This window comes from Cricetulus griseus (genome assembly GCF_003668045.3).
Source record: "Cricetulus griseus strain 17A/GY chromosome 1 unlocalized genomic scaffold, alternate assembly CriGri-PICRH-1.0 chr1_0, whole genome shotgun sequence".
In the NCBI taxonomy this organism is placed as follows: domain Eukaryota; kingdom Metazoa; phylum Chordata; class Mammalia; order Rodentia; family Cricetidae; genus Cricetulus; species Cricetulus griseus.
Window position 1 is genome coordinate 269,230,334 of NW_023276806.1, and position 25,456 is coordinate 269,255,789.

The 25,456-nt window shown below is 42.6% G+C and overlaps 1 protein-coding gene across 1 annotated transcript in view; it reads left to right on the forward strand.

Moving 5' to 3' along the window:
- The first annotated feature begins 8,059 nt into the window (after positions 1 to 8,059).
- Positions 8,060 to 25,456, forward strand: part of Arid5b (AT-rich interaction domain 5B) — a 169,947-nt gene continuing 152,550 nt past the window's right edge. Inside the window, exons 1-2 of the mRNA XM_027395063.2 lie at positions 8,060 to 8,161; positions 8,616 to 8,870. Of these exons, the coding sequence (XP_027250864.1) occupies positions 8,141 to 8,161; positions 8,616 to 8,870 (276 nt within the window). The 5' untranslated portion in view covers positions 8,060 to 8,140. The remainder of the gene's footprint in view (positions 8,162 to 8,615; positions 8,871 to 25,456) is intronic.

The following is a 25,456-nucleotide window of genomic DNA, read 5'->3' on the forward strand; positions in this document are numbered from 1 at the left end:
AAATGTGAACCCCATTCAGTAATGTCCTTCCAACCATACCATACACGACGTTTGGCTGTCGATGTGGACCAAACCCAGTCAACAACTAAAATCATCCATCATAATCTACCAGATCACCTCTGGCCATTACTTTCTGGGTTAGCATTCTGTTACAGGGGCAAATACTTGAGGGGAGTTTGAAGAACAAAAGATTGGTTGGAGTTCACAGTTTTGCAGGTCTCAGTCAGGGTGACAAAATTTCTGTCACTTTGGGCCTGAAGTAAAGCCAAAGGTTTTAGCAAACAGACAGCACATGGTGGAGCAAAGAGTCTCACATCCTGGCTTTAGGAAACACAGAGACCAAGAACAGCTGAAGGCAAGCATATCCTTCAAAAGGAAGCATCCAGTTGCTTGCCTGTCAAACTGTCCTCTATTTCCTAGGTCTCTACAATCACCCATCAAGAGTTTTAAGAATCCATCTGGGAATTAATCCATGGAGAGAATCAAGGACCAATCACTTCCCCCAAGTGCCATCATCTAGCAGCCAAGCATGCCGTTGAGGGGTAGTTCAGAGTCAAACCACAGTTCCCCTTAAGTCTAACGTATCAATAAGCAGTAAGTCATATTCTGGCTTATAACCTTTATTGAGTTCCATAGTATAAATGCTATCATTCTTTCATGTTTCAAAGCCACCACTGTCATGTCAGTGGATGCTGAAGAGATATGCAGTAGTAAGGATATCATTAAACAGCACTGGGAAGAGGAAAATGTGAGATAGAGTTAACTTCAAGAGTACTGATGACAGTAAAGTGCAGCAAAAAAATTGCAATGATGTTTGAATATGTTTCATTGTTAATTAATATAATTTAGTGAATTGTGAATTTATGTAAGTTAAGGCTTAATAATGAATGTGTTTAATAGCCTGCTTACAAAATTCCCCCAACTGTAGGGTCCTGGTGGGATTTAGTTCCAGTATACCATTAATAGCACACGGGTAGGGAGTTGGCTCAGTGGGTGAAGTGCTTGACACACAGGCATAAATATTGGAGTTCAAACCCCAGCGCCTATAAAAATGCCAGGCAGGCATGGCACTAATTCTAACACTCTGGAGGAAAAGGCAGGGGATTTGGAGGAGGGGCTGATAAACTGTCAAAGTAGACTAGCCAGAATTGGAATTGGCAAGCTTCAAGTTCAGCGAGAGACCTTAACTCATGAATAAAGTGGAAGGTGGTGGAGGAAGACACCTAATGTGAACTTGGATTTCCATATACACATGCACCAGCTCTCTCTCTCTCTCTCTCTCTCTCTCTCTCTCTCTCTCTCTCTCTCTCGCACGCGCGCGCGCACGCACACACACACACACACACACACACACACACCACACACACACACACGGGCTTGTACTCCTGCATCCACATGCTTGTATACATGGGAACATAAACACATGAGCATATATACAAACCATAAACACATATACAAAAATAATAAAATAATATACTTTTAATTTAAAGAATGCCATTGTGTAATTCTCAGAAGCCTCATCTGGTCCCGATTTTCTTTGTGGAAGCCCACTCAGTTAAATTTGAATCAAAAGTCATTGACAACAAGGATTGGAAGAACCTCCAGGCTCTTCTTGTCCTCTTTCTGTCCTTAGTGATGAGCTCTGTAAGATGGGAGTTTCTCTCCTGTCCGTCTCACAGCTGTTTAGTCCCAAATAAACACACAGAGGCTTATATTAATTATAAACTGTTTGGCCAATGATTCAGGCTTCTTATTGACTAGTTCTGTCTTAATTATTAGCCCATTTCTATTAATCTGTGTATCTCCACGTGATCTTGGCCTCCCAGAGAATGCCCAGACCTCTTGCTTCCTCAGCAGCTACATGGAGTCTCTCTCATGACTGTATTCCTCTTCCTACACTCCTCTTCCCAGCTTCCCCTTAGTCTGATAGCCCTGCCAATATTTCCTGCATGGCTGCATCCTGCCTGTGCATTGGCTGAAACAACTTTATTCAGCAACCAATAAGAGAAACATATATTCACAGCATACAGAAGGACATCCCTCATCAGAGCCCCATTTACATACTTCAACTTCCAAAGAAAAGCTATAGCCTTGTCAGTCTGTGACACTGTAGAATGTGGGTGGGTACTGGCACTCCCATGGGTTTGGTTGACAACCCAGCATGGGTGAACACTGCGCACAGATGATCAGTCTAGATAACTGGGCCACAATTATCTAAGAGACTTCAGCAAAGTCAGAATTAGGCTTTACTACCGGCTCGTAATTATAACAATGGACACAGAGACACGGAAAATCAGTGAAGAATCATTCCTCGACTTTTAGTGTGGTGCTTTATCTACAAACCCATTCTGCTTCTACACAAGAAGTTGCTTAATGCTTGTCAAATTAATTCAAGTTGCAAATTGCCAAATTCAAGGCATTATTAATGTCCACTTGAAAGTACACAGAGGAAACTTCTGCAGGCGATGTAGAGTCCCACCAAGCAGTAGAACAAAGATGCTGTGTGCATTTAAATATATATATATATATATATATATATATATATGCATTGATAACCACAGATACACAGTTTTTCTGTTTTCAGTATAATCTAAGATAAATGTTCTAGGAATTAAAAAAAGAAAAAGAGGGGCTGGAGAGATGGCTCAGTGGTTAAGAGCACTGGCTAGTGGTCTTCCAAGAGGTCCTGAGTTCAGTTCCCAGCAAACCACCTGGTGGCTCACAACCATCTGTAATGAGATCTGGTGCCATCTTCTGGCCTGCAAGCATCTTCTGGCCTACATGCAGGCAAAACCCTCTATACTTAATAAATAAATAAATATTAAAAAAGAAAGAAAAAATCTAACTTGGGAGGCAGAGGCAGACAGATCTCTGAAGTTCCAGCACAAAGAAGCTAGGTGGGTCACAGATGAATCTAAAGAATCAAGAGCCTGTGGGTTCCCACTACCCTTTCTAGCAGCACCTTGCTTTTGAGATGGAATGATGGTGACATCTGAGAACAAAAGGAGATTGTGAGTCAATTAAAAGTCAATATGTTATATGCATCCAAAGTCATATATGTTACATGTATCCAGAGTCATATATGTTATGTGTATCCGTGCAGAGCAGGCAATATTTAAAAAAAAAAAGAAGTTTAGTGTTTGTATGCTAAGTAAGACATAAATGTCAGGGCCATTTAAAGGTGATGGGTGGTTAAAATTAAGAAGTGTTTGGATGATTAAGTTAGGACTCTTGTTTAACTTACAAAGAAAACAAAAAAACAAAAAAGACAGACTGGGCATTGAGACTGTGACTGGAAAAGATTTGCACGTTTTTTAACCCATTCCCTGAAAATAAGAGATTCATCTGAGCTAAGAAGGGACCTTGGGGCCTTCCCTGTGCACAAAGAATAACAGGTGATCTTTGCCCAAGGGTGCCTTTCTCCCGCGTCATTCCTGGGTCCCATTCGAAATCCATTCAGAAACGTCTCCCCAGACTGGTTCAGGGCTGGCATCCCACACCCACCCCAGTCCTGAAGACCTTTGCTGTAGCTAGGAATCCCAAATTTAAGGTGTAGCTCAACCTTTGACCACTAGAGGTCTCTGGGAAAGCATTGACCCGTATAACCCTGTTTATCATCCTAACCGTAGACTTGTTGCACAGCCGGGCGAGCCCGCTCTGCTGGAGGCCGCCTTCTGACGATCGCCAACCAGCCCTGGCTCGTCGTGGCGCCAGTCTTGAAGGGGGATGGGCCAGGCGGTGGCTGACCATCACACGGGGCTGACTTTTAGAGTCACGATTCAATCCACACAGTCTAGGGGTTACCTCTGAATCCCCACTTCTTGGCCAAGCAAGTAGGGGGAGAGCCCCAGGTGGGCAGCTGGAGCCCTCTGAATGTCACCCTGGCCAGAACTAACCAACGTCCGAGTGTTCAGAGTCACCTGGCATCAGGTCTCTCAGCAGGCGAGGATCTGCCCCCCCCGTCCCACCCTCCACCCCCCGCGCTTTGCCCCACGTGCCATTCTTTCCTTGGTGCTTCCTACCACTTCCCTTTTTTACCCAAACCTTGCCCTATGGAAGGACATTAGGATTCCATTCACTGCCCGCCTCTGTTTTCATCCGTGTAGGATTTTTCTAGAAAAATAGTATCGTCTAGCTGTAAGAGAAAAGGAGGAGGGGAGGCGAGGGGGAGCCAGAAAGGAAATAGCCAGGTTGAGTTCCCAGTTTTTATCAAGCAATTCGCTCACCAATGAAAGCAAGCTGCAGTGGCAGATTCGAGCCACATGCGGTAGTGTGTAGCAATTAGTAGATAAAATGCTGACTAAAGTGCTAAAACATGAAGTATTATTGTAGCCAAGGTCAAAAATGCTTCAGTTGCCTTTTGCAATTTGGGGGAGGGGAGGCCCAGAGGTGAGTGGAGAGATTGGCAGTTTCGTAATGGACGCCTTCTTTCTTCAAACTGTACTTTTTTTTTTTATGATCCTGTTTATTATAGCCCGAGCTGCCTAATTATGTCACTGCTGGGTTTTGCAGCTAACTTAATCCTCCTGATCCTTTATGGAACGATTCACACACACTGAATAATGTGTCTCTGTCCCCCGACCCCTTGAGGCCCAGGGAATGATTTTTTTTTTAATTTTTTAAACCTTTTAAATATATCAGGTAACTTAGTTGAATTGGGAGCTCATAAAGCAGCAGGGATATAGATGTGTGGGTGGAGGTTACTGTGTTTCAGTACAAGGAAAAAAAAAAACAGAAATAATGGCTCATGTAAACATACACTGCTCCACCCTTCTCTTATTGCCAGTCAGTCCCCAGCTACAAGCCTTTTTATAGATAAATAAAGCAGTTGCTTTCATGATTATAACTGTCTTGAATGGATTGTCTTCTTACAACATTCAATCTGTTTATGAGTGTTTACCTTACATTAGCCCAGGGACCCTGCACTGCAGGAGTTTGTCTCTATTCCCCTGGGTGTCCGTGTCTCTAGTCTTACATCTGCTTTGTGATTGATGGAGCTTGAATCCACGTTATTACTCTCTCACAAGCAGAAATCAAACAGGCTATTAACTACATTACTTCAAAGAACTGTTTCAATACAATCTCCTTATCTTAATTGAAACTTTCTTTGTATGGATAGTTGCTCCACAGATAATTTACAGGTGTCTATCAAACAGCACATTAAAGAGGTAAAACAGAGATGGGGGGGCACTATGACTGTGATCTGTAATTTTTAAAGCCCTTCTCAGTATTGGATAGAACATTGACTTAGTAGATTTATTATGTTCATGGGATTGGGGCTCATGGTGCCAGAGAAAGGGGGAGAGATTCACTTTTGAGATTTAGCATGGATTTGATTATAAAAATGCAAATATTCAGTAATATTTGGAGCTAGGTTTGGGAAACCTCATCAGGGAGATGAAGCAGTTGCAGCCTGGTGTACTGCCCACCTTCAAGAGACATAGAAGAAGGGTTCTAATTAGGAGAAGTCATTTACAGACACTTAGACACTTACACAGTACCAAAGACTACCCAAGTTGCTCAAATGCTGTGGAAAGCTGTGTGTTTTTTAAGAGAGGTTTAATACACAAGCCAGGGATGCCCTCAGGCACTGTGTCGAGGTTTCCTGCATAAATGCAGCCGCCTTGGTCAGGCAGGAAACTGACTCATAGTTGATCTCAAAGAAAATCTTGTCAAAATACAGCAACTCAAGTTTTTTTTTTTTAATATATCATCTCTTGAATTGGATGTATATATTTACACTCATAGGACAGGGGCTAACAGAAGCCCCAAGGCATCTCATGAATATTTTTAAATATGTAAAACACCCTTCAGTAAAGTCCATTCATATGTTAAAAATGAACAAAATGGGTTATTCTAATCAAACGTCTGCAGTGTGCACCATAAAGTTAAAAAGAGAGGTCGAGAGGGCTGTAATTTCTCTCTCTAACCCATGTTTATGAGATGTTAAGATCAGATGAAAATTTCAAGGAAGATAATTAAGGAGTGGTGTGCAAGTCATAATTTGACTAATGCAAAAGATGGGAGACTCTAAATTGGTACACTGTCCTCCCCCACGGTGCAGAGTTGGGATATTACTTTAAATTATTAAAATAGCTTTTCGACAGCTTCCAGAATACGGGCTTTTTGGCATGGGCTTTTATTACTTATTGTAATTGGAGGATCTGCCATTTTCTTTCGTTTATCTCTGTGTGTATAGAAACAAGATAGATCTTGCCTTTTTATGACTTCTCCATGTTCTGAATCAAAAATGTGGTTTAGATAATGTTAAGTGCCCTAATTCTTACTGCAGCGGAGGCAGACGTTATGGAAAAAAAGCGTCAAAACACACACAGAGGGTCCTTCCACCGCCAGATCACCGAAGACGAGGCGTTTGTGCTCTGCTGGGTGTATTAACTTCAGCCATGTGAATATAATTTTCATTAAAGTAATCCTGTCTCAACTCGATGCTGCGAGTAGAGGTGAAACGTTGCGAAAGCGTTAAAAATAGCTTGCTAGTAATTTCAACATCCTGTAATTTTATCGCGGATCGAGTTTCAACTGTCGTACTATACAAACCTTATCCCCCATATAGTACATGTTTACTTTTTTAGCCTGCCAGACCCACTCTGGAAAGATTGGTGCCAATATAATAAAATCGCTGGGGGGCGGGGGTGTGGGGGGTGCTGGAAAGAGTGGGAGGAGAGCCGGGAAGGGGTGGGGGAAGCGAGTACACCATTTTACATCAACGCTGCGAAAATGCAAGCGAGCCAGGCGGAGGACCGGCAGCTGGGTCGCAGCGAGCGAGGGCTTTGCAGTCTCTGCCTGCTCCTTGTTCTGTCTCTCTTAAGTTTCTCTGTTTGCATAATAGCCGTGCATGCAAACCGCGCAATGCTCCAGGGCTCCAGAACAATAAATATACACATTTAAAACCTTTATTGTCTTACGGTGCGTACACCACCACCCCCGCCCTCGTTTTCAACAGCTTAATTTCTGAGGATATTTAACTAGTTTGCAAATGGATTATTTTCCAGTTTCAAACTATTACAGAGGAAGCTCCCCCTCCCGATTTTTTTTTGGGGGGGAAAGGGAAGGACTGGGGGTGGGGTAGGAGTCGGTATATTATTCCTGTAGCGCCGGGTTATATAAACACATTATCATTTGAGAGAGCCCTTGGCGTCCATCAGTATTGTAAACACGTACGAGTGTATATACTTCAAAATTAAAGAATGCACACGCAGAACCCGGAGCCCGAATTCATATTCCGAGCAGACTCGCGGCTCGCATGTATTGATTTATCATGCACGGTTTATTGTTCCTCTCCCTAAATGCAGTTGCTGTCCGTTCAATATTGTTGCAAAATCACGAGACGTGTGTGCATTGCTCACTTGTCTTTCTGCTCTTCTTCTTCCTTTTTTTTTCCTGCTGAGTATTTTTTTTTTGCGAAGCGAACAAATGCATTAATATTTATATGTTTATATAATCGATAACCCACTTTTCCCTTCCGTGTAAATAGACATCAGAAGATAATTTAACAGATTAGTTCTCTCAAACATGGCAGTGAGGAAGCGTAATTTAACTATCAAACAAATCTACATGTCTAATAACAGCAAATCTGCTAAGGAGCATTAGAAAGAGGAGCGGCGCCCCGGAATCTCTGCAGGAAATGTTCTTTATATTAGACATATACAAGCAGGTCCTGTCAGATGCACAACGCAGCTCGAGAGCCTCGGTCAGCTTCAAAAATCTCAGCCAACCTTTCTCGTAGAAATGAGCCACTGGGAGAAAAAGAAACACTTATTACTTGGTTTTAGGGTGGATTTTAATTTTTTTAAGTCTTTCTCACTGGTTTTTGCCTTGATCAATTTGCTTCCCGCCGAGGTCGGACGTAGCCCTTCTCTCTATTTCGAATTTGATCAACTCATCTTTGTCAGCAAACCCACATCTTTTTGACAAGAGCTGAAAATTGAGTCGTCGGAGAAATATTAGGATATATTTTCAATCATTTTGGTGGCGAGGGAGAGGCAAGAGCTTAGTTTTATATTGAGACATCACGCCAGCTGCAGGCAGAGAATGCTTTACCCTTCCAGGACCTGATGCAATCCATTCAAGCCAACAAGTTTGGAGAGAATGTTGAGTTCAATCAATTCAGAACGTCGAGATGGAGCCCAACTCACTCCAGGTATTTCGCTCTCCTCCGCTCCTGCGGTCCCGGCGCCCCCCGGCACCCCCCAGCCCCCAAGCTCACCCACCCCCCACACCCCCCCACACCCCCCACAAACTTTTCACCAAACTTTTACCCTCTGCATCCCCCCAAAATCATTTTTATTGTTTTTTTTTTTTTAAATCCCTGCGCTGATCATACCTACATAATGTAATTTTATCGCTTCATATGGGGAACCGGGGAGGGGTGGTGGTGGAGACCCAGAGGGCTTTTTTTTTTTTTTTTTTTTTTTAGGGGACGCAAAAATTAATGGGGTTTGTAATATTTTTCAGCCAGCGTTCTATCTGTGGGCCGGTCTGTATTGAGAGTCTGGCTGTCTTGTGTGTGACTGTGCCTGGGAATAGATATTTGTGTTTGATGGCTACATTATTTACGTGGTGTTTTTTTTTTCTCTCCCCCCTCCCCCCTGCAGTGGGTCGGCTCGCCGTGTGGGTTACACGGACCTTATATTTTCTATAAGGCTTTTCAATTCCACCTTGAAGGCAAACCAAGAATCTTGTCCCTTGGCGACTTTTTCTTTGTAAGATGTACGCCAAAGGATCCGATTTGCATAGCGGAGCTCCAGCTGTTGTGGGAAGAAAGGACCAGCCGGCAACTTTTATCCAGCTCGAAACTTTATTTCCTCCCCGAAGACACTCCCCAGGGCAGAAATAGCGACCATGGCGAGGTGGTAAACCTATCTCTCTCTCTCTCTTCCTCCTTTATTATCCACCCCCCTCCAGTAATGCGTATTATAAGGCAAGCTTGAAAATACTGTATTCAGTTCTGCGGCGAGCCAGGATCCGCTCGTTTTTTAAAGGGGTAGCGCCACTAACTGGGGCTGGAGTATTTTACCATTGTCAGAGTTTGGCTGTCAGCTTTACAAAGACCGTCCAACTGCTGATTTTAGTCAAGATCAAATAACTTGTCGAGAAGGGTTTTGTTCCAGGGTGTGTGTGTGTGTGTGTGTGTGTGTGTGTGTGTGTGTGTGTGTGTGTTGGTTTTGCCACCTCCGCTTGAAGATTAATATCCCATGCTTTTAATATGTACACACACATATGTATGTATATATATATATATATATATATACATTTTTTTGCCTTTTTAAAAAAATTTTACCTTCGTGCCTGGCTCCTAGGCTGGATGGATTTCTTTTGGTGGGTTTTGATATTGTTCACGTTTTTTTTTTTTTCTTTTAAGTATTTGATATGTTTAAGAGGGCGGAAATTACGAAACGGAGGCAGAATGAGATCAAAAGCGATTGAGTTGGCAAAGGCGTGTTGACTGAAGTGATAAATGACAGGTACTGGGATAATACATTCAAATAACTTGCGCATCTGCCCGGGCGGATTTCAAAGCGGTCGAGTAACCGGCACAAACACGTTCGGCATTAAGAACTATCTCGCGCCCACTCCCCCTCCTCCCGGAACCATTTGATGTTCTGGTTTCCAGTGACTCCACGCGAAGTGGACGTCTTCCAGTGGGTGTGGGGCCGGGTGCAGGGGCCTCTGCGGTGCGGTGCGGTGCGGTGCGGGGCTGCGTGCGGGGTGGACGCGGAGTGGACCCGGCGCTGCCACCGGGCCACCTCCCTCGGGCTCTGTCACTGCGGGTGTGACCGCAGCTCTACGGGCTCCCCGGGTCCGAGGGCCGAGCTCGGTGTCGCGGTCTTAACCCCCTCCCACCACCACCACCACCCACACACACCCGAGAACTATTTTGGGGAGTCTGCGCCCAGGGCGCGGCGGGAGGGAGGACCACAGCCCCCTGGCAAGGCTTTGTGTCTCCCGAGACAGAAGCAGGGTGATCAAACTGAGACTTTTGAGGGCAGCTAGCTCGACTTCAGGCTCGCGAGCTTTCGAGGTAGGTCTGTTGTTAAATGAATGGTTCGGTGCAGAACTCCTCCGGGGCCCTGGAACTGCCAGCCCGGGCAGAAATTCCTGGAGCTGATGGAGTTGATTGCACTTTTGGCCTCGCTAGCTCACTCCCTCTCCCCCGGATCGAATTACCCCCTCAGTGGTCCGCGGCCGGTTAATTAAGGGAGTTCGTCAGAACCTCGGCCCAGGAATCTGCCTTTTCGGAAATAAGCTCCGCCCTCCTCCAAGCACACACCCCTCCCCCGCCCTCCCCACAGCCCTGGGTTTAAGCATTTGGTTTCCCGGCTCCGCCTGCAGCCTAAGGTGGTGTGTGGATGCAGAGTGGGACCCCTGCAGCCCACCAACAGGTTGAGCGCCTTCCCCGGGGCTCAGGCCCCTCCCCCGACCCAACTTTGCTGCGCAGCTGTCTTCCTTCTCCCTCCCCCTTCCTGATTTCTTATTATTTGCTTTTCAAATTTATTACTTCAACATGGCCTGTGATCTGGAGAAGGGAAGGATTAAATATCCAGAAAAGAGCTGGTGCCTAACAGACTTCGGACTAAACCCAGGAGGAAATCATTCAGTGTTTTATGGGATATTTGTGGTCACTCTTTTTTTTTTTTTAATTGAAATTGGAATATTTGTTTAAAAGACCCGGAGTTGACCCCACTAGGTCCTGTTTAATTTCTGTTGATCTAACTAAATAGCGAATTCTGGTTTAAGAATAAAAGCCACAGACGATCCCATCTGTCTGTCAGAACTGTTGACAATGGATAGATACGTTTTTAAACACACGATCTCTTTTTAATTGTTCCTTATGGAGAGTTGTAATGATCTAGGCATTTCGTATCTACTGTACGAGCCATACCTCAGAAAATTAATCTTGCCATTTAAAAGTAAACTCTAGGGGGTTTGTGGAGAGAGGGCGGCTCTATTTATAATCCTCAGCTGCTTATACATAGTCTAATATTATGCATGATTTGTTTTTTAATGCTAACACGGCTGGTAATTAGCTGTATGATTATACTTGTATATTTCATTAGGACTTTGGCTGATGTCATTGTGAGTTATTCAGCCATATTAAAACAATTTTCAATTGAGATAATGACACGCCTCAAAATTATGCAAATGGAAGCTGCATTGTGCAAAATAATTATGACAAATGGAAAGCAGGTAGAAAGTTTCCCAGTGCAGGATCGGCTTTCCACCCCGGTGATGTCATTTCCCCCCTGGCCTAAGTCAGACGTTAGCAGAACAGCAGCAGCCAGGCTCCTGGGGAGGAGAGTCAGAGACCAGCATTTACTGCAGGCGCCCAGAGGGGGCAACAGGGCCTCTCATTAAGAAATTTGCTTTGTTTTCGCCTACTCCATTAACTTGTTTATATACATTGAGATGGTTTTTATTATTGATTTTAAATAGTTTTGAAGGATGCCTTTGCCGTTGGTAACTGCAGGGGAATGTTTTCTTGGTGTTCAAGAACATTTAATCAGCCAGTAGAGTTTATTTTAAGTAACCAAATGGAGGTTAATAATTTCTTGATTGAGCTGACATCAGCATCCATCTCAAAAGGACAGCTAGGACTCGGTCCTCTCTGTTGAAAAGAGTCGTTCTGCTTTTTTTTCTTTCTTTCTGATTTCTTGAAATGTGAAGACGTCAGTTCTAAAAGCAGGAACATGATCATTGTGCAAGTTTAGAAATAGCGTCCCTGTGTGGTTCACTGTGATTTGCAGAAGATTTTTTTTTTTTTTTAATTTCACATGGATCTTTGGAATCGATGCAAGATCCTGGGTGATACAGGACTATGCTTACCCATTTTCTAGATGGGGACAGGGACACACCAAGGTCATGTGGTTTGTCAAATGTAGCCAGTGTCACCCAGTCCTTCCTAAACTTTAAGCTTGCCTCCTCCAACAAAACCTATTCATGAAACATGAAAGCAGCATAGTAGATTCTAGAAGCATGTACCAGTAAGGGCAGTCAGTCCCTTGTCCATTTTAAAACAGAGACTCCTCAGTCAGCTCTCAAAGGTCAGATCTTCAGGTTTAAAAATATTTTATTCTATGTGGTTCAGGTAACCCTAGCCAATGCTATATAGCAATATATTTTCATAGTTATTAATTAGCTATCGATTGGTTTCCAGGGTGATGGTGACAACACACACATATATTACTGCCATCAGACATTTCCAGTGCTGGTAGCTTGCACGGAGGAAAGGCATTTGAAAAGGAGGTGCCTCTGAGGTTGGGGACAAGGATACAGTGGATAAAGCAGTTACTAGGCAAGTGTGAGGATCTGAGTTCGAATCTTCAGAACCAATGTAAACCGAAAGCAGTAATCCCTAGGTCTCCTGTGGTGAGAGAGTACACAGCAGTAAGCAATAAAACAGAGCCTGTCTTACATGAGGTGAAAGTAGGGGACTTCTACTTGAGGTTGTCTCTTGACTTTTGCAAGCATGCTATGTCATACTGGTACCTTGCACACACGAATGTGATACACACACACACACACACACACACACACACAAGAAGAGGCACATTTCTATTCTGCAACTTAGTCTCCTTTGACCATAAATAACCATAAGTATTCTGGCCTCAACTTCTTCTCCCACAAAATAGGAATAACATCAAGAAAAACTGAATTATTTAGGGGCATCGAGAGATATTATATGGGGAAATGCTTTGGATATTACAAAATACTTAAAATAAAAGGACTTAGGATAAGAATATTAAAAACATTGTAGGCCGGGCGGTGGTGGCTCACACCTTTAATCCCAGCACTTGGGAGGCAGAGGCAGATGGATCTCCGTGAGTTCAAGCCCAGCCTGTTCTACAAGAGCTAGTTCCAGGGCAGCCTTCAAAGCCACAGAGAAACCCTGTCTCGAAAAAAACAAACAAACAAAAAAGAATATTATAAACATTCTCATTCTGTAAACAATAACAAATCATATTAACTTAGGTGTTTATGTGGATTCTTGAATCTAATCATGATGCTGTTTTAAATCAGCATGAGTAAACAGTAGGGCCATGTGCCAGGAGGTAGAGGCTTTGGCAATCACCCACAATTGCTACACATAGTCAGTAGCTTTTCAGAGGAGGACAGGGCAAAATAGGTGGGTAATTGGTTCTGTTACTGGGCAACTTCTGATCATGCTCATTCTCAAATTGCCAACTACTTAATCTATTGGCAATTGACTTTCAAAATGCGTGCATGTGCAGGCTTGGATTTTACATGAAGGTTTGTTGATGGCCTGGAACTAGGAATGGGGAAGGTTAAGCTAATGATGTCATTGAGTCAAGACCAAGCATGCCTGGGTGTTTTAGACTCCAGCTTGCATTCAGGATTTGTAACAGTTATTTAGTTGTCACCATCCAGAATAAACCATAAGTGGTGATCCACTTAGAAATTGCTTCAAAGGCACATGGTCTACTGAAAGCAGCCTAGGAGAGTTGCAGTTGGATCCAAGACTTTGAAGTGTAAACATTTTCAACAGTCTTACTTAGTGCTACGATCTTGGGCAATTTCTCAAGCATTCTGTACCTCAATATCTTCATCCGTAAATGGGTATGCAGCATACCCATTTACTCCTAGGACTGGTTTAAGGGCTAACTGAGCTACTACATGGAAAGTGAATACAACCCAAGCTGATGCACAGTAGATAAATTAATAATGAATGCCTGTAATCATTATCATTAATATTGCTATTGCTTTTCTGGTTGGAATTAGAGACATTACTGGGGCCCTTTCTCTGAAAGATGGCAACTCCTGGATCACTTTGCTAAAATCCCTGGCGATTCTGGTTCTGTCCACTCAAGCTGTCTCTCCTCTCTGTGTTGGGTTTGGCTGTGTCATCAGATCAGAAGGATTCTTAAGAATTTGTATTTTGCTACTGAAGAATGTTGCTAACTGGACCAACCACATTTTTCAAAAGATCACCTGATTTGATCATATCTGGGGCTAAGCAGATGCATTGTGGAATCTAGATGGTTCTGGCTTGGACTTGTCCTTCTTTTGTCATAGCCCTCACTCAGCCTTGGTCTGTGTCTGTAAGCCGATTTTTGGAAAGTTCGGAGTTTTGTTGACTGTTGACTGATATTGATGTCCTTGAATGATGTTCTGCCTTAGCTGAGCCTCATTTTCTTGATTTGTACAATGGAATTGGTGATCTAGATTCTACTGAGGAAATCAGAAATGATGATAAAAAGGACCACCTAGCATAGGACCTACGAACACTCAGCCACTGATGTCTGTGGTTACTCAGTGTCTTGATCTGGACCTATGAGAAGTCAGTCACTGATGGTTTTAGTTACTCTGGCTACTATCTATTCTTAGTCATTCTTTAAAACTAGATGAAGGAACATCTCTGATCATGTACAGAACAAGGATAAGAACTAAAGCATTGCATGGAGGCCACTCACTGGACTGTGATAAGGGTCAGCCAACTAAAACTTGAGGGTCAAATGTGGCCCACTGACATTTTGCAAATAAAGTTTTATTGGGAATTAGCCAAATTCATTCATTAGTATAGTATTTGAAGCTCTTTAGCTAGAACAACACAGTTAATACTTTTTTGATGGTTACCATATGATCAACACAGTGGAAACATTTGTTGTTAGACCTGATCCTTTACAGAAAAAGTTTGCTGACCTCTGGCCCATAAAGTTGGTTTGTGGAAGATGGAATATTTCTACTTTTCAGTGCTTGGGATTGAACTGGGCACTCCATACTTGTTAAGCATGTGCTCTTCCTATCGGCTATATCCCCAGACACTATTCTTTTCCTACCAGACTTAGGACAAGATCTCACATGATAAGACACAATTAAATATTAGCATGGTGTCATCATTTACATGCATGAAACTGTTTTACTTTTGAGTCTAGGACATTAATTTTGTGAATAAATAAAATTTACCTTAAGGTATATTTTGTATGGCTAATATCCGAGCTCCAAGCAATATAGGTAGTATCTAGCTTGTGTTCATCAAAAAAACTACTTGTTGAATGTTAATCATGTAGGAGGTAAAGAGGTGAATGGAAAAAACTTCACAAGCTGGCCCTCTTTCTCCAGAAGTTGATCAGTCTTGTTATTGAAGTAAGGCTAACATGTATAAAGATGTACAGACAGGCACAATCGGAGGTGCCCTGCCACATGAGTAAATTTGAAAACATATCATCCATGTGTACTAGTGTGTATTGAGCACTTAGACACAGACAGAGAGGTGAAAGGGAATGGCCCCTTTGGGGAGCTCATAGTTTCCCCCCACCCTGATTGCCAGTCAAAGAAATGCCACTAAATTTTTCAGCTGTGGCCCTGAGTTGAAGTCAAGATGAGCTAAGGTCTCTATATATTTCATGTCCTTTCTGGAAAAGTAGAAAGTAGTCTTCGCCTTTGGATTCTCATTTCCTAGACACTCATTTACAGGGCACCTACTGTGTAGTAGTAGATCTAGATACACATTTACAGAAGGCCTACTGTGTAGTGGGAGCTAGATGCACATTTACAGAAAACGCCTACTGTGTAGCAGAGCTAGATACACATTTACAGAACACTCACTGTGTTCTGGAGCTAGACACCCATTTACAGAAAACACCTACTGTGTACTGATACACATTTACAGAAGACCCACTATGACCCAGCGCCTGTTCTACTCTGGGACATGAATCTTCTTCCAAGAGTCTGTGGGCTAATGGTGTTCACATCTTGTGTGTGGTTGGCATATCTCGGGGCTCTTTCTCTTTGCATGATAATATAATTACCAGAGTTCTCGTTTTCTGTGGTCACTGACTTCTGTTCCTCTGCCATGCTCTACTCACCTACAAATCCCTCTGTGGCAATCAGCACCATTCCGTGGGTGCAGAATGACTAAGCAATGAAATCACAATACTTTTGGGGCACTGAAAAGATGGTACAGTGGTAAAGATCATAAACTTATCTTACAAAGGACCTCAATAGGTAGCTCATGGCCAACTGTGTCTCCAAATCCAGGAGACGTGAAACCTTCTTCTGCCCGCCCTCACGAACGTTGCACTCATATTTGCATATGTAAATACATCCAGACACACAATTTAAACTTAAAAACTATTTTTAAAATACCCTTTCTGGGGCTGGAGAAATGGCTCAGAGGTTCAGAGCGCTTGCTGTTCTTGCAGATGACCTTAGTTTGATTCCTGGCATCCACTTCAGATGGCTCCAAACTGTGTGTGACTCCAACCCTAGGGGATCTGGTGTCCTCTTCTACCTCCCTGGGCTCCTGCACACATGTGATGCATACTTACTTACACGGGCTGACACACATACACATAAATAAATAATAACTAAGTACACCATTTAAAAAACAAATTCCTTTTTGCTAGCAACCTGCCTTCATCCAGCTTGGTCCATTGATGGGTCACTGACCTGTGGGCATACCTCAATACCCATCACATACTTTTTCCTTTCTACTAAAACTCATAGCCACATCATCCCTCTGGATGCCAAGTAGGAAAATGGATGTTGTTAGCTGCACTCTCGGGGGGAAAAAAATAAACAAGTGTTTCATATTGAGGACTCATCCCGGAACTGTCATGACTGTCTCCCTGGGTACCTTTTTGATCTTCACTAATCAACTCATTGAAATTGGGGACTTTTCTGTGGCAAACTATGAAACCCTGAGTTCTGGACAGAAGAGTCAAACTTCACTAGTGTGCTGTTGGCAGTTCACAAAAGAGAGCATGTTTTTCAGGTGGATGACCTTAACGAAGCCATGTGTTTAATAGTGACTCCACATTGTAAGCAATTAATACCTCTCTTGACATTTAAACTGTCAGGCCTATACTAAGGAAATGTTATTTTTATGAAATACAAGAGTCTACGCATGTAAATACTTGGTTATTAATTATTAATAAAGCATGCCATTGTTCATAGTGGCATCTGGTAACATACAACTCCAGCTCATCTATCAAAGTCTAGTTTTAACCAATATCCAGCATATAATTGCTTGAATCAAATGCATTTGCTTGTCATTTTTTATAGCAGGGCAGTTGGATATTTGCCATCATCTACTCAGAATAATATTGTAACTAATGATTACTTGTTGGCTTTGCTTTTAAGGATATTTAAAACAAATTTATCGATTGCTGGCTAAGAGATTCATTCTCCTCTAAGAGATTTAGTCATGGATCCTTTGTTTCTGGGAGAATCTGTCCTCAAGTCCTTGTGCACAGTGGACTTTTTCAGTGTCTGCTGTAGTCCTCATTGTGTTCATGTAGATCAGAAACTAGGCCTTGGCCCCTAGAGTGTGTCCATGCAAATCCTGAGCATTGTAGTGACCACACATTTCAAAATGTGTGGGTCCAAGGAGATAGCTGGATTAGCAAAGTATCTGCCATGCAGACATGAGGGCCTGAGTTTAGATACCTAGCACTCAGGTAAAGGGCATGTCTGGAATCCCAATGCAGGAAGGTGGACACAGATGGACCCCTGGAGTTCATTGGCCAGCTGCTCTCTAAAAAACTGATGCACTCAGGGTGTAGTGGAAGACCCTGTCTCAAAAAGTAAGGTGGAGAGTGGTTGAGGAGGATGTCTTCATTCAGCATCTGACTTACACACTCATGTGTACAGGTGCAGTCACACTTACACACAGAAGTGCAAACACCCGCATCAACCTGTATATGGGCCATATAAACTTACTGAAAAATATGCAGATAATCATTCATTGAAAGAGGGCTCTGAAGGCATGCCAATGGCATCTACATCACGACAGATGTGTGTCCACAGCACAAAAGATGGAAACTTGACATTGTCATTCCAACCAGGATGGTAGTTTGATGACATAAATTTTCAATAAAATTTCTATAAATCTCTTTATGGCTACATTCTCCTGCACTGCACCATCAAGTTCACAGGCCCTCTTAATCCTTTCACCCTAGTGAGAAACAAACAAAAAAGCAAAACAAACAAACAAAACCAAAAACCTAAAACCTAAAACCCAAAACAAAACAGAAAACAGCAGAGGCCACATGTTGCTAGCCAATCTATTGGCCCCTCCCCCATCTTCCTTTCTCGTGACTCCCAGCAAACCCGGACTGTGAAACACCAATTCTCCACTGTTCAGTTCCAAGCCTATGTGTGGCATAAACATTAAACTCTTGTCTTTGCGAATAATAGGCTTTGCTTTCTACACCCTCAAGCATGTTGAGCTACTGTGCAAGCTGGAAAAATAAAAATGTTCTAATTGTGTCTTTTAAATAAGCATAGGAATGAATTAATTAGACCATATTTTGTCTTTAGTTGCTTAGTTACACAATAGCATCCCTGAGCACCGGGGAAGATAAATTGGCTCTTTTCGTGCTGTATGTCCCTTAATCATAATTACTGTATTGCTTCGGAGAGTAAAGCATACATAGATTTTTGCATTTTTTATTAATAGTCCAAAATATGCATATTATCTATAAAGTATATGCTGCTCAACCTGTTTTATATGCTTTTATGTGGGAAGAAGTTTTATTGTGGTGGTAGCATTTGCATTAGTTGCTCAAAGATGTAGTTCTGGGAAATACATAATTGAAATGTTTTTGAATTGCTTTTTCTGGCCTTTTCAATCTTATTCAAAATAATATGCCTCTGGTCCCGGAGCAGTCACTCTCATTTGATTTAACATCTTGCTTTGCACAGTATGCATGCACTGTTTTAACCCCTACAGAGCCCAGATGTGGCATTGTGATTCCCTGGGTGTCACTGTGTCTTGGGAAGGGGCTCACGTTCTAAGGGTTTTAGGAGATGAAGGGATTTGATGGACACCCTCATTCTCCAACCATTGCTTTCAGGACTGTTACCCTTGGCATACTTCTTAATTTTTGTCGGCAGTGTTAGGGTTTGAACCAGTCTGAGCCAGACAGCCTTGTGTATTTGGCCTCTGGAGTCTGGTAGAATGTGGCGTTGTTACTGGAATTTGGGTTTCTATCCCCGCTACACTTCCCCCAACCTCCTCCAAGGAAGGCAACTAGGAGGAGGCAGCATAATATAGTTATTGAACAATGGGAGAGTCTGGCTTCAGATCCAGTAGATGCTTGGTAAATGTATGTGAAAACTGACCCCATTGTTCTGTTGTGTTTGTAAAGCAAGTAAATTATTTACAGATATTTGCTAATTAAAGCACATTTAACCAGGACAAAAGAACACAGACTAACTGGAGACAAAGAGCTGAGCACAAGTATTTCAGTCGCACTAATGCTGTGTGTTCTTAAGAGAGAAATATGTTTATATGTATGTATATCTATATCTATTTATCTATATATCTATATAGATAATTTTACATTTATTTCTTTATTTTGTGAGTGATGGCAAGTGGCTGTGCATGCTGTGGACACATGTGGAGGTCAGAGGACAACTTTCAGGAGTCAGTTCTCTCCTTCCACCATGTGGGTCCTGAGGCTTGAACTCAAGTGATCAGGCTTCCCAGCAAGTACCTTGACTCACTGAGTCATCTTGCTGGCTTGAGAAATGTGTTTTAAAACTCTGTTTATAGAGGTCAGGGACATGAGCACAGGATACAGAATCTCAGTCAGAAGATGGCTAAGGTCTGGCGTGTTTGTGGACAGCAAGATGAGTCTAAATGTTAAGAGAGTAGAAGACCTTAAATATTCTCACCAGTCCCAAATGGTGACTATGTGAGGTTGTAGAGTAGATGGTAATTAATATTTTGCATGGTATGCATGCATGCACCAAGTTGTTGCCTTCTACACTTTAAATACATAATTTTATGTGCCAACTACAACTTAATGAATCTAGAGACATTGACAGTAAAAAAAAAAAAATAACATACATGCTGATACATGCTTGTGTAAGTGTGAATACATATGCATGGCTTCCTGGCCTCCATGAAGAAGGCTTAAATGTTGCAAAGGTTATGGGCTAAGTCACCGTCCTCTTACCTGTGAGCTGGGCTCACCATAAGCTTCCTAAGGAATGTCAGACACAAATGGTTTTGACAGAATCCTGAGTTCTCTTTGGTCCAACCTTGACTTGCTGCTATCTTATTGAAATTCAGCTCAGAGAACCACTGGGAGAAAAACACATTAGCCATATACTGTAGGAGAAAATGAGTATCTTCTTGTGCTTTCTAAAATGATAGGCTTACATCCTGCTCTTTTGGGGTAGATGGTCAAGTCCACATTGGACTTCTGTATTATGTCTACAAACATCAGACCAAAGAAAGCAGGGCAGAGAAAGTTGAAGATAATGTTCTCTCATGTCTCCCCTGGTTGGAATGACTGATGGCTGTCCATTGGTCAGGCAGGTTCTGTGGCTTTGCTGCCATCAAGAGACATTTCTGGGTTTAGGCATGGTTAGTCCGTGATCTCTTGGCATTACTGATTGCCAAGGTTCCTTAAGACAAAGACTCCTGTCTAAGTTCTCTGGACATTTTGATTGACTCTTGGGTTTGCAAGAACTCAAAGAGAGTGAGTCCAGCTTCAGACAAAAAGATACTGAGTACACACTAAGAACTGGCAAGCCACAGAGGCAAAACTTGAACCTAGCTCCCTCAGGTACTGAAGGCTAATCTCTGGCTTTGGCAAAGAGTCTGCTCTCCTGAAGTTGGGCACTGGGGGATGGAGGGAAGTGTTCCCAGGTATGAGCACAGGCTAGGATCACTCCAGTGGATGGTGCCCTACAAAGACATAACTTTCATAAAGTCACTAATGGACGATGTAGACTTTATGGGGCTAGGAAACCACTGACCTGTGGGCTGGTGATTTCACAGAATCCAGGCTTGATATTCGGGGTTCCAGGACAGACCTTATCTTCGTTTCCACTATTTGTCCTGAAGCCTAGAGGGACCTCAGTTAAAGCACAACAAAAGTTTTCAAAAGGTGGCGATTAGGGTGCCAGATGGAATTGGCATTTCTACCAATATTTGAAATGGAGGCACGGTCTCATCCATTCAGACATGTACCTACCTGTGAGTGGTGCTCTGCACCAAAGCTATGAGCAGTGAGGACAGAGAAGTGCACACAGAAGATTTTCTGTTCTCATAGACCTCACTTCCTCATGTGAGGAAGAAGGCAAGAAGCAACTGCATTGGTTTATCCAAGTTCTCCATCAGTCTTAATCTTGGAATGACATCCATGCTTCCTTCTAGAACGCTTTCTATTCTTCATCTCCTTCCCTTCTCTTCCCTTTTCTCTTCTTTTCTTCCCTTCCCTTCTCTTTCCTCCACTTCTCTTCTCCCCTCCCCTCTCCTCGCATCCCCTCCTCTTCTCTTCTTTTGTGTACTCACAGACCAGAGAAAATGCTCCAGCCTTTGCTATCCCAAAACCAACCACAAAGTCTCCCCTACAGTGTTACCACTGAAATCAAAGTTGAAACATTTCCCAAAGTTTATTATGTGGTAGTGCCTAGTATTCACCTATCTGCCATGCCTACACTAGCTCGTTTAATTATCATGGGGATTTGTTGAGGTTTGGAGTGTTTTGATACTTTCATAAGTGTAAAAATGGAGTCATAGGGCTAAGAGTGGTGAAGTAACTTACCCAAGTTCACATAAAGCTAAGACTTAGACCCAAGACTGTACCCCAGGCTCTCCTGATTCTCTCATAGATGGTGGGTAATCAATTTTATTATTTCACCGTGAGTCCCCATAACTTTAGGATATACTAAGAACTCCAAATACTAGGGCCTTTACTAAACACTGACCTGGTATTTATTTGAACCTCTAGAAATCTGAAGTTATGTTGGTAGCTGATTGATACCCATATGAGTCTATGGTAATGTCATGTGCTGTATAATAGAATTTAAATGCTCCTTAGACCCCAACTGGGGTCCAATGTCACAGGAGAGGAATCTCAGCCTCGGTACCTCCTGGGTGTCTTTTGAGTGTATCTAACTTGCACAGACTCAGTGTGGGAAGCCAGGCCCTTCAGGAGCATACAGGCTGCTCCAGAGTACATATATGGTTCATCGAACTATCTTAAATCAAGGTGTACTGCTGTGGCATGGCCAGAGTAATGAAGGGAAAATAGAGATTTCTGTGACATGGGTGACTGGCCATCGCAGAAAGGTCTGTCAAGGTAATTCAAGGGAAATCACTTCTGAACTGAGGTCTAATGCATTTAAAGGTGAAAACTGAGAGATTTCTTGGCAAGGGAAGGCAGGAGCAGCATTCCTATAGGATGGTGGGAAGGGACCTGACCTTGTGAGTCCAGTGACCCAGTTATCAATACTACAGATGCCCTGTGGAGACATCTATTCTTCATCCAGACCCCTATAAAACATCTTCAGGCTAACCACATTACTTGACTGTGGCAATGATAGGAAGCTAAGTCCCAGATACCAAAATCTGCCCCACTGCCTATTTGTTTTGATTTTCTTTAAATCAATAAAGTTTATAGGCACATACCATGTCCTGGTATTTACAAAGGTCTCTTTACAGTGTTCACACTATAGTGGCAGAGTAGTTATGACAGAGACCTACCTAGACTAAAACATTTGGTGCCTGATCCTTTCCTGATAACGCTTGCCAAATCCTGCTCTAAAATAATGTTATCAAAGTTAATCTTAAAACTCCCTGCTGACAGTTTTATGTGCAACCTTTTGTTTACATCTCACCACAGCAAGGCCATGAAGAAGGTTTTCATGTCATCTCCATTTTGCAAAAGGGTAATTTGAGCACTTGTATGAGTGTTCCAGGTTTCTAACCTCATCCATCAAGAAAATGATAGGACTGAATGGGAACTTGAATTTTCTTGATTCCAAGTTACTGATGGTCTAGATAGAGAAACCTGGGTCTATTCTGGATGGAAGTAGAGAAATGGGGGCACCAGATAAGGATGCATCGATGAGTTGAGGCTTCACTATGGCAGCATCTGCACACAAACAGCTTCCATCTTCCATCCAAAAGCCACTTCGTCCAAGACAACTTCTGTGGCTTTCTTGAGGAAAGGGACCTGCCGAGCACGCACATGTAGGTGCCCACCAGTTCAGCAGGGAAATCAAATAGTGAAGGCAGATGGGTGTGAGGGACAATATGATGTTTAGTGGGATACTGGGGACTGTATGACTTACTTGAGGTATGGCTCTAACCCACTGCCAGGCAGGAATGGTCTCAGTTTTGCCAATTCTTCCATTTTTCGTGAGAAGCGAGAAACCCAGATTTTTGTGTGATTTTCATTGACACACTCTGTGGGACAAACAAGCACAGCCTTTAGCCTCAATGTGACCCATGGGCTGCCACCCTGAGTTTCTTCACTGAGAAATGGGTGAATGAAAATGGACTGGGCGTGCCAAATAAAATCCACAAGGGCACCAGAACCAAATTAGGCCCTGGGCTTATCCTAGACCTTTGGCTGATGTGGCTGTATACCATATTCTTCCTAGTTCTTGATGGATCCTAGCTTATCCTAGCTTTGTGAAGTCTGTCACGGCTTAGAGAGCCTGCTAGCAGCCCCTTAATAAGTAATTTATTGGTTGAGTCACTGGGCTATTGTTTGAGAAACAATAACTGAGAAAGGATGACTCAAGGGGCTAAGCTTCCTGGGTCTCCATCTAGCTCAACAGATGATTACAAGTGAGGTTCAAAGGTTTTGATCTGTGTTTGAGACTTCTGGACACTGAAGCCAACATGCTCAGATCCATTCTGTTCTGGCCAATGGATGTATTAAGGGGCTTTCTTCAGTTGGCATAACAAAATACAATGAGACCAGAGGATGATGGAGTCAAGGGACAAAACCTGTGTCCCAGAGCTTCCTCCTCACGACCTGCAGTGTCCCACGCATCATCCCTTACCCGTTTCACAGTGTGATCATCAGGAAACCTGGTAGCTACTGAGTGTGTAACATGCGTTTATTTTAGATATATCTACATTTCCTCCATTTAAAACAAGTCTCTGCAAATCCCTGCTTCTTAATTTGAGATTTCGTATGGTTCCTTTTCTTCCTGTTCCTCCTCTTCCTCTTCCTCTCCTCTCTTCCTTTTTCTCCTCTTCTGTTTCCTCCTTCTCTTCCCCCTTTTCCTCTTCGTCTCCCTCTTATCTCTCTGCCTCTTCTTCCTCCTCCTTTCTTTCTTTCTCCTCTTTTTCGTTGTTCTCCTCCTCTTCCCTTTCTCCTTGTCTTCCTCCTCCACTTTCCCTCCATCTCCTTTCTTGGCAGTGTTGGGTAAAGGGCTGTACCCCACTCTTGATTCTTTTAGAGGTAGAGACGCAGCACACTGGGGGAAGATGTGTCTCAGCCAGATTGACTGGGTTGACCTTAGAAAATCCACTAAACCAGTGGTTCTCAATCTTTTTTTTTTTTGGGGGGGGGCGAGGAGCAAACGACCTTTACACAAGGGTCACCTAAGACCATCAGACAACACAGATAATTGCATTATGATTCATAACAGTAGGAAAATTACAGTTATGAAGTTACAATGAAAAAATTTTTATCATTGGGAGGCTCACAACATGAGGAGCTGTATTAAAGTTGCATTGGGAACCACTGGTCTAAAGGGAGACTGGCAGCTGGGATATTCAGTCCTTTTGCTTTGGGTTAATCCCACAGTGTGTATCAGGTTACTAGAATTCAGTTAAAAACACTATGGTAGTGCTCCTTGTCAAATTATTCCAAAGCATATGAGCTATAACTACCAAAAATCTAAAAAAAAAAAAAAAAGTCATCAAATTTACCGTGCCTTAAGTGAAATTATCTGTCCCAATTTTGTTTCCAATGAAATTCACTATGATAGTTGAATTCTGTTTTGTGTTCCTAAAAGTTGAATATGCCATCAGCAATAATGTATTAGGTTGTAAAATATCTATCCCGGACTCTAGGGGCAAAAAAGAAGGTTCTGGTAAAAGGGGCTGAATATGTTTTTCTAATGCAAATTTTATGAGTCACATAAATGGTAATATCTTTTAAAATTATCAGTGGGCTCTGTTTCCTGTTTCTTTACAGTAGAGGTTCTGTTTCTTCACATTTGATGTTACTAAATCAGTAGTTTAATAGACAGCCAAGCAATTATTCAAATCACTCCTAGTCTCAGGAACCTTAAAGGACTGCTCAGATTAGTGGAGGGAAAAATATTCCCGCCATTCGAGAATATGAAGATGACTCAGTTGCCTTAATTTTTTTCATTCTTTCTTCCTTTAAAAAAATCTTTTTTTAGTGCTTGCCCACCTGTGTGTTCGTGTATTAGTGCGTGTGTGTGTGTGTGTGTGTGTGTGTGTGTGTGTGTGTGTGTGTGTGTGTGTGTGTTCTTCTTTCTTTAAAAATTTTATTTTTTGGAATTTGCCCACATTTGTGTGCATGTGTGTGTACACGCACACATGTCTGCCCCTCCCTTCTCTCTCTTTTAGTGAAAAAATGAAAGGAACTTTGTCTAGATTTTGGCCACAGATTTTACAGGGTTGTGTACCCATGGCCTTTCAAATCTCATGTGAAGCTAGCACATTGCTAGATGCTCACCTGGGCCA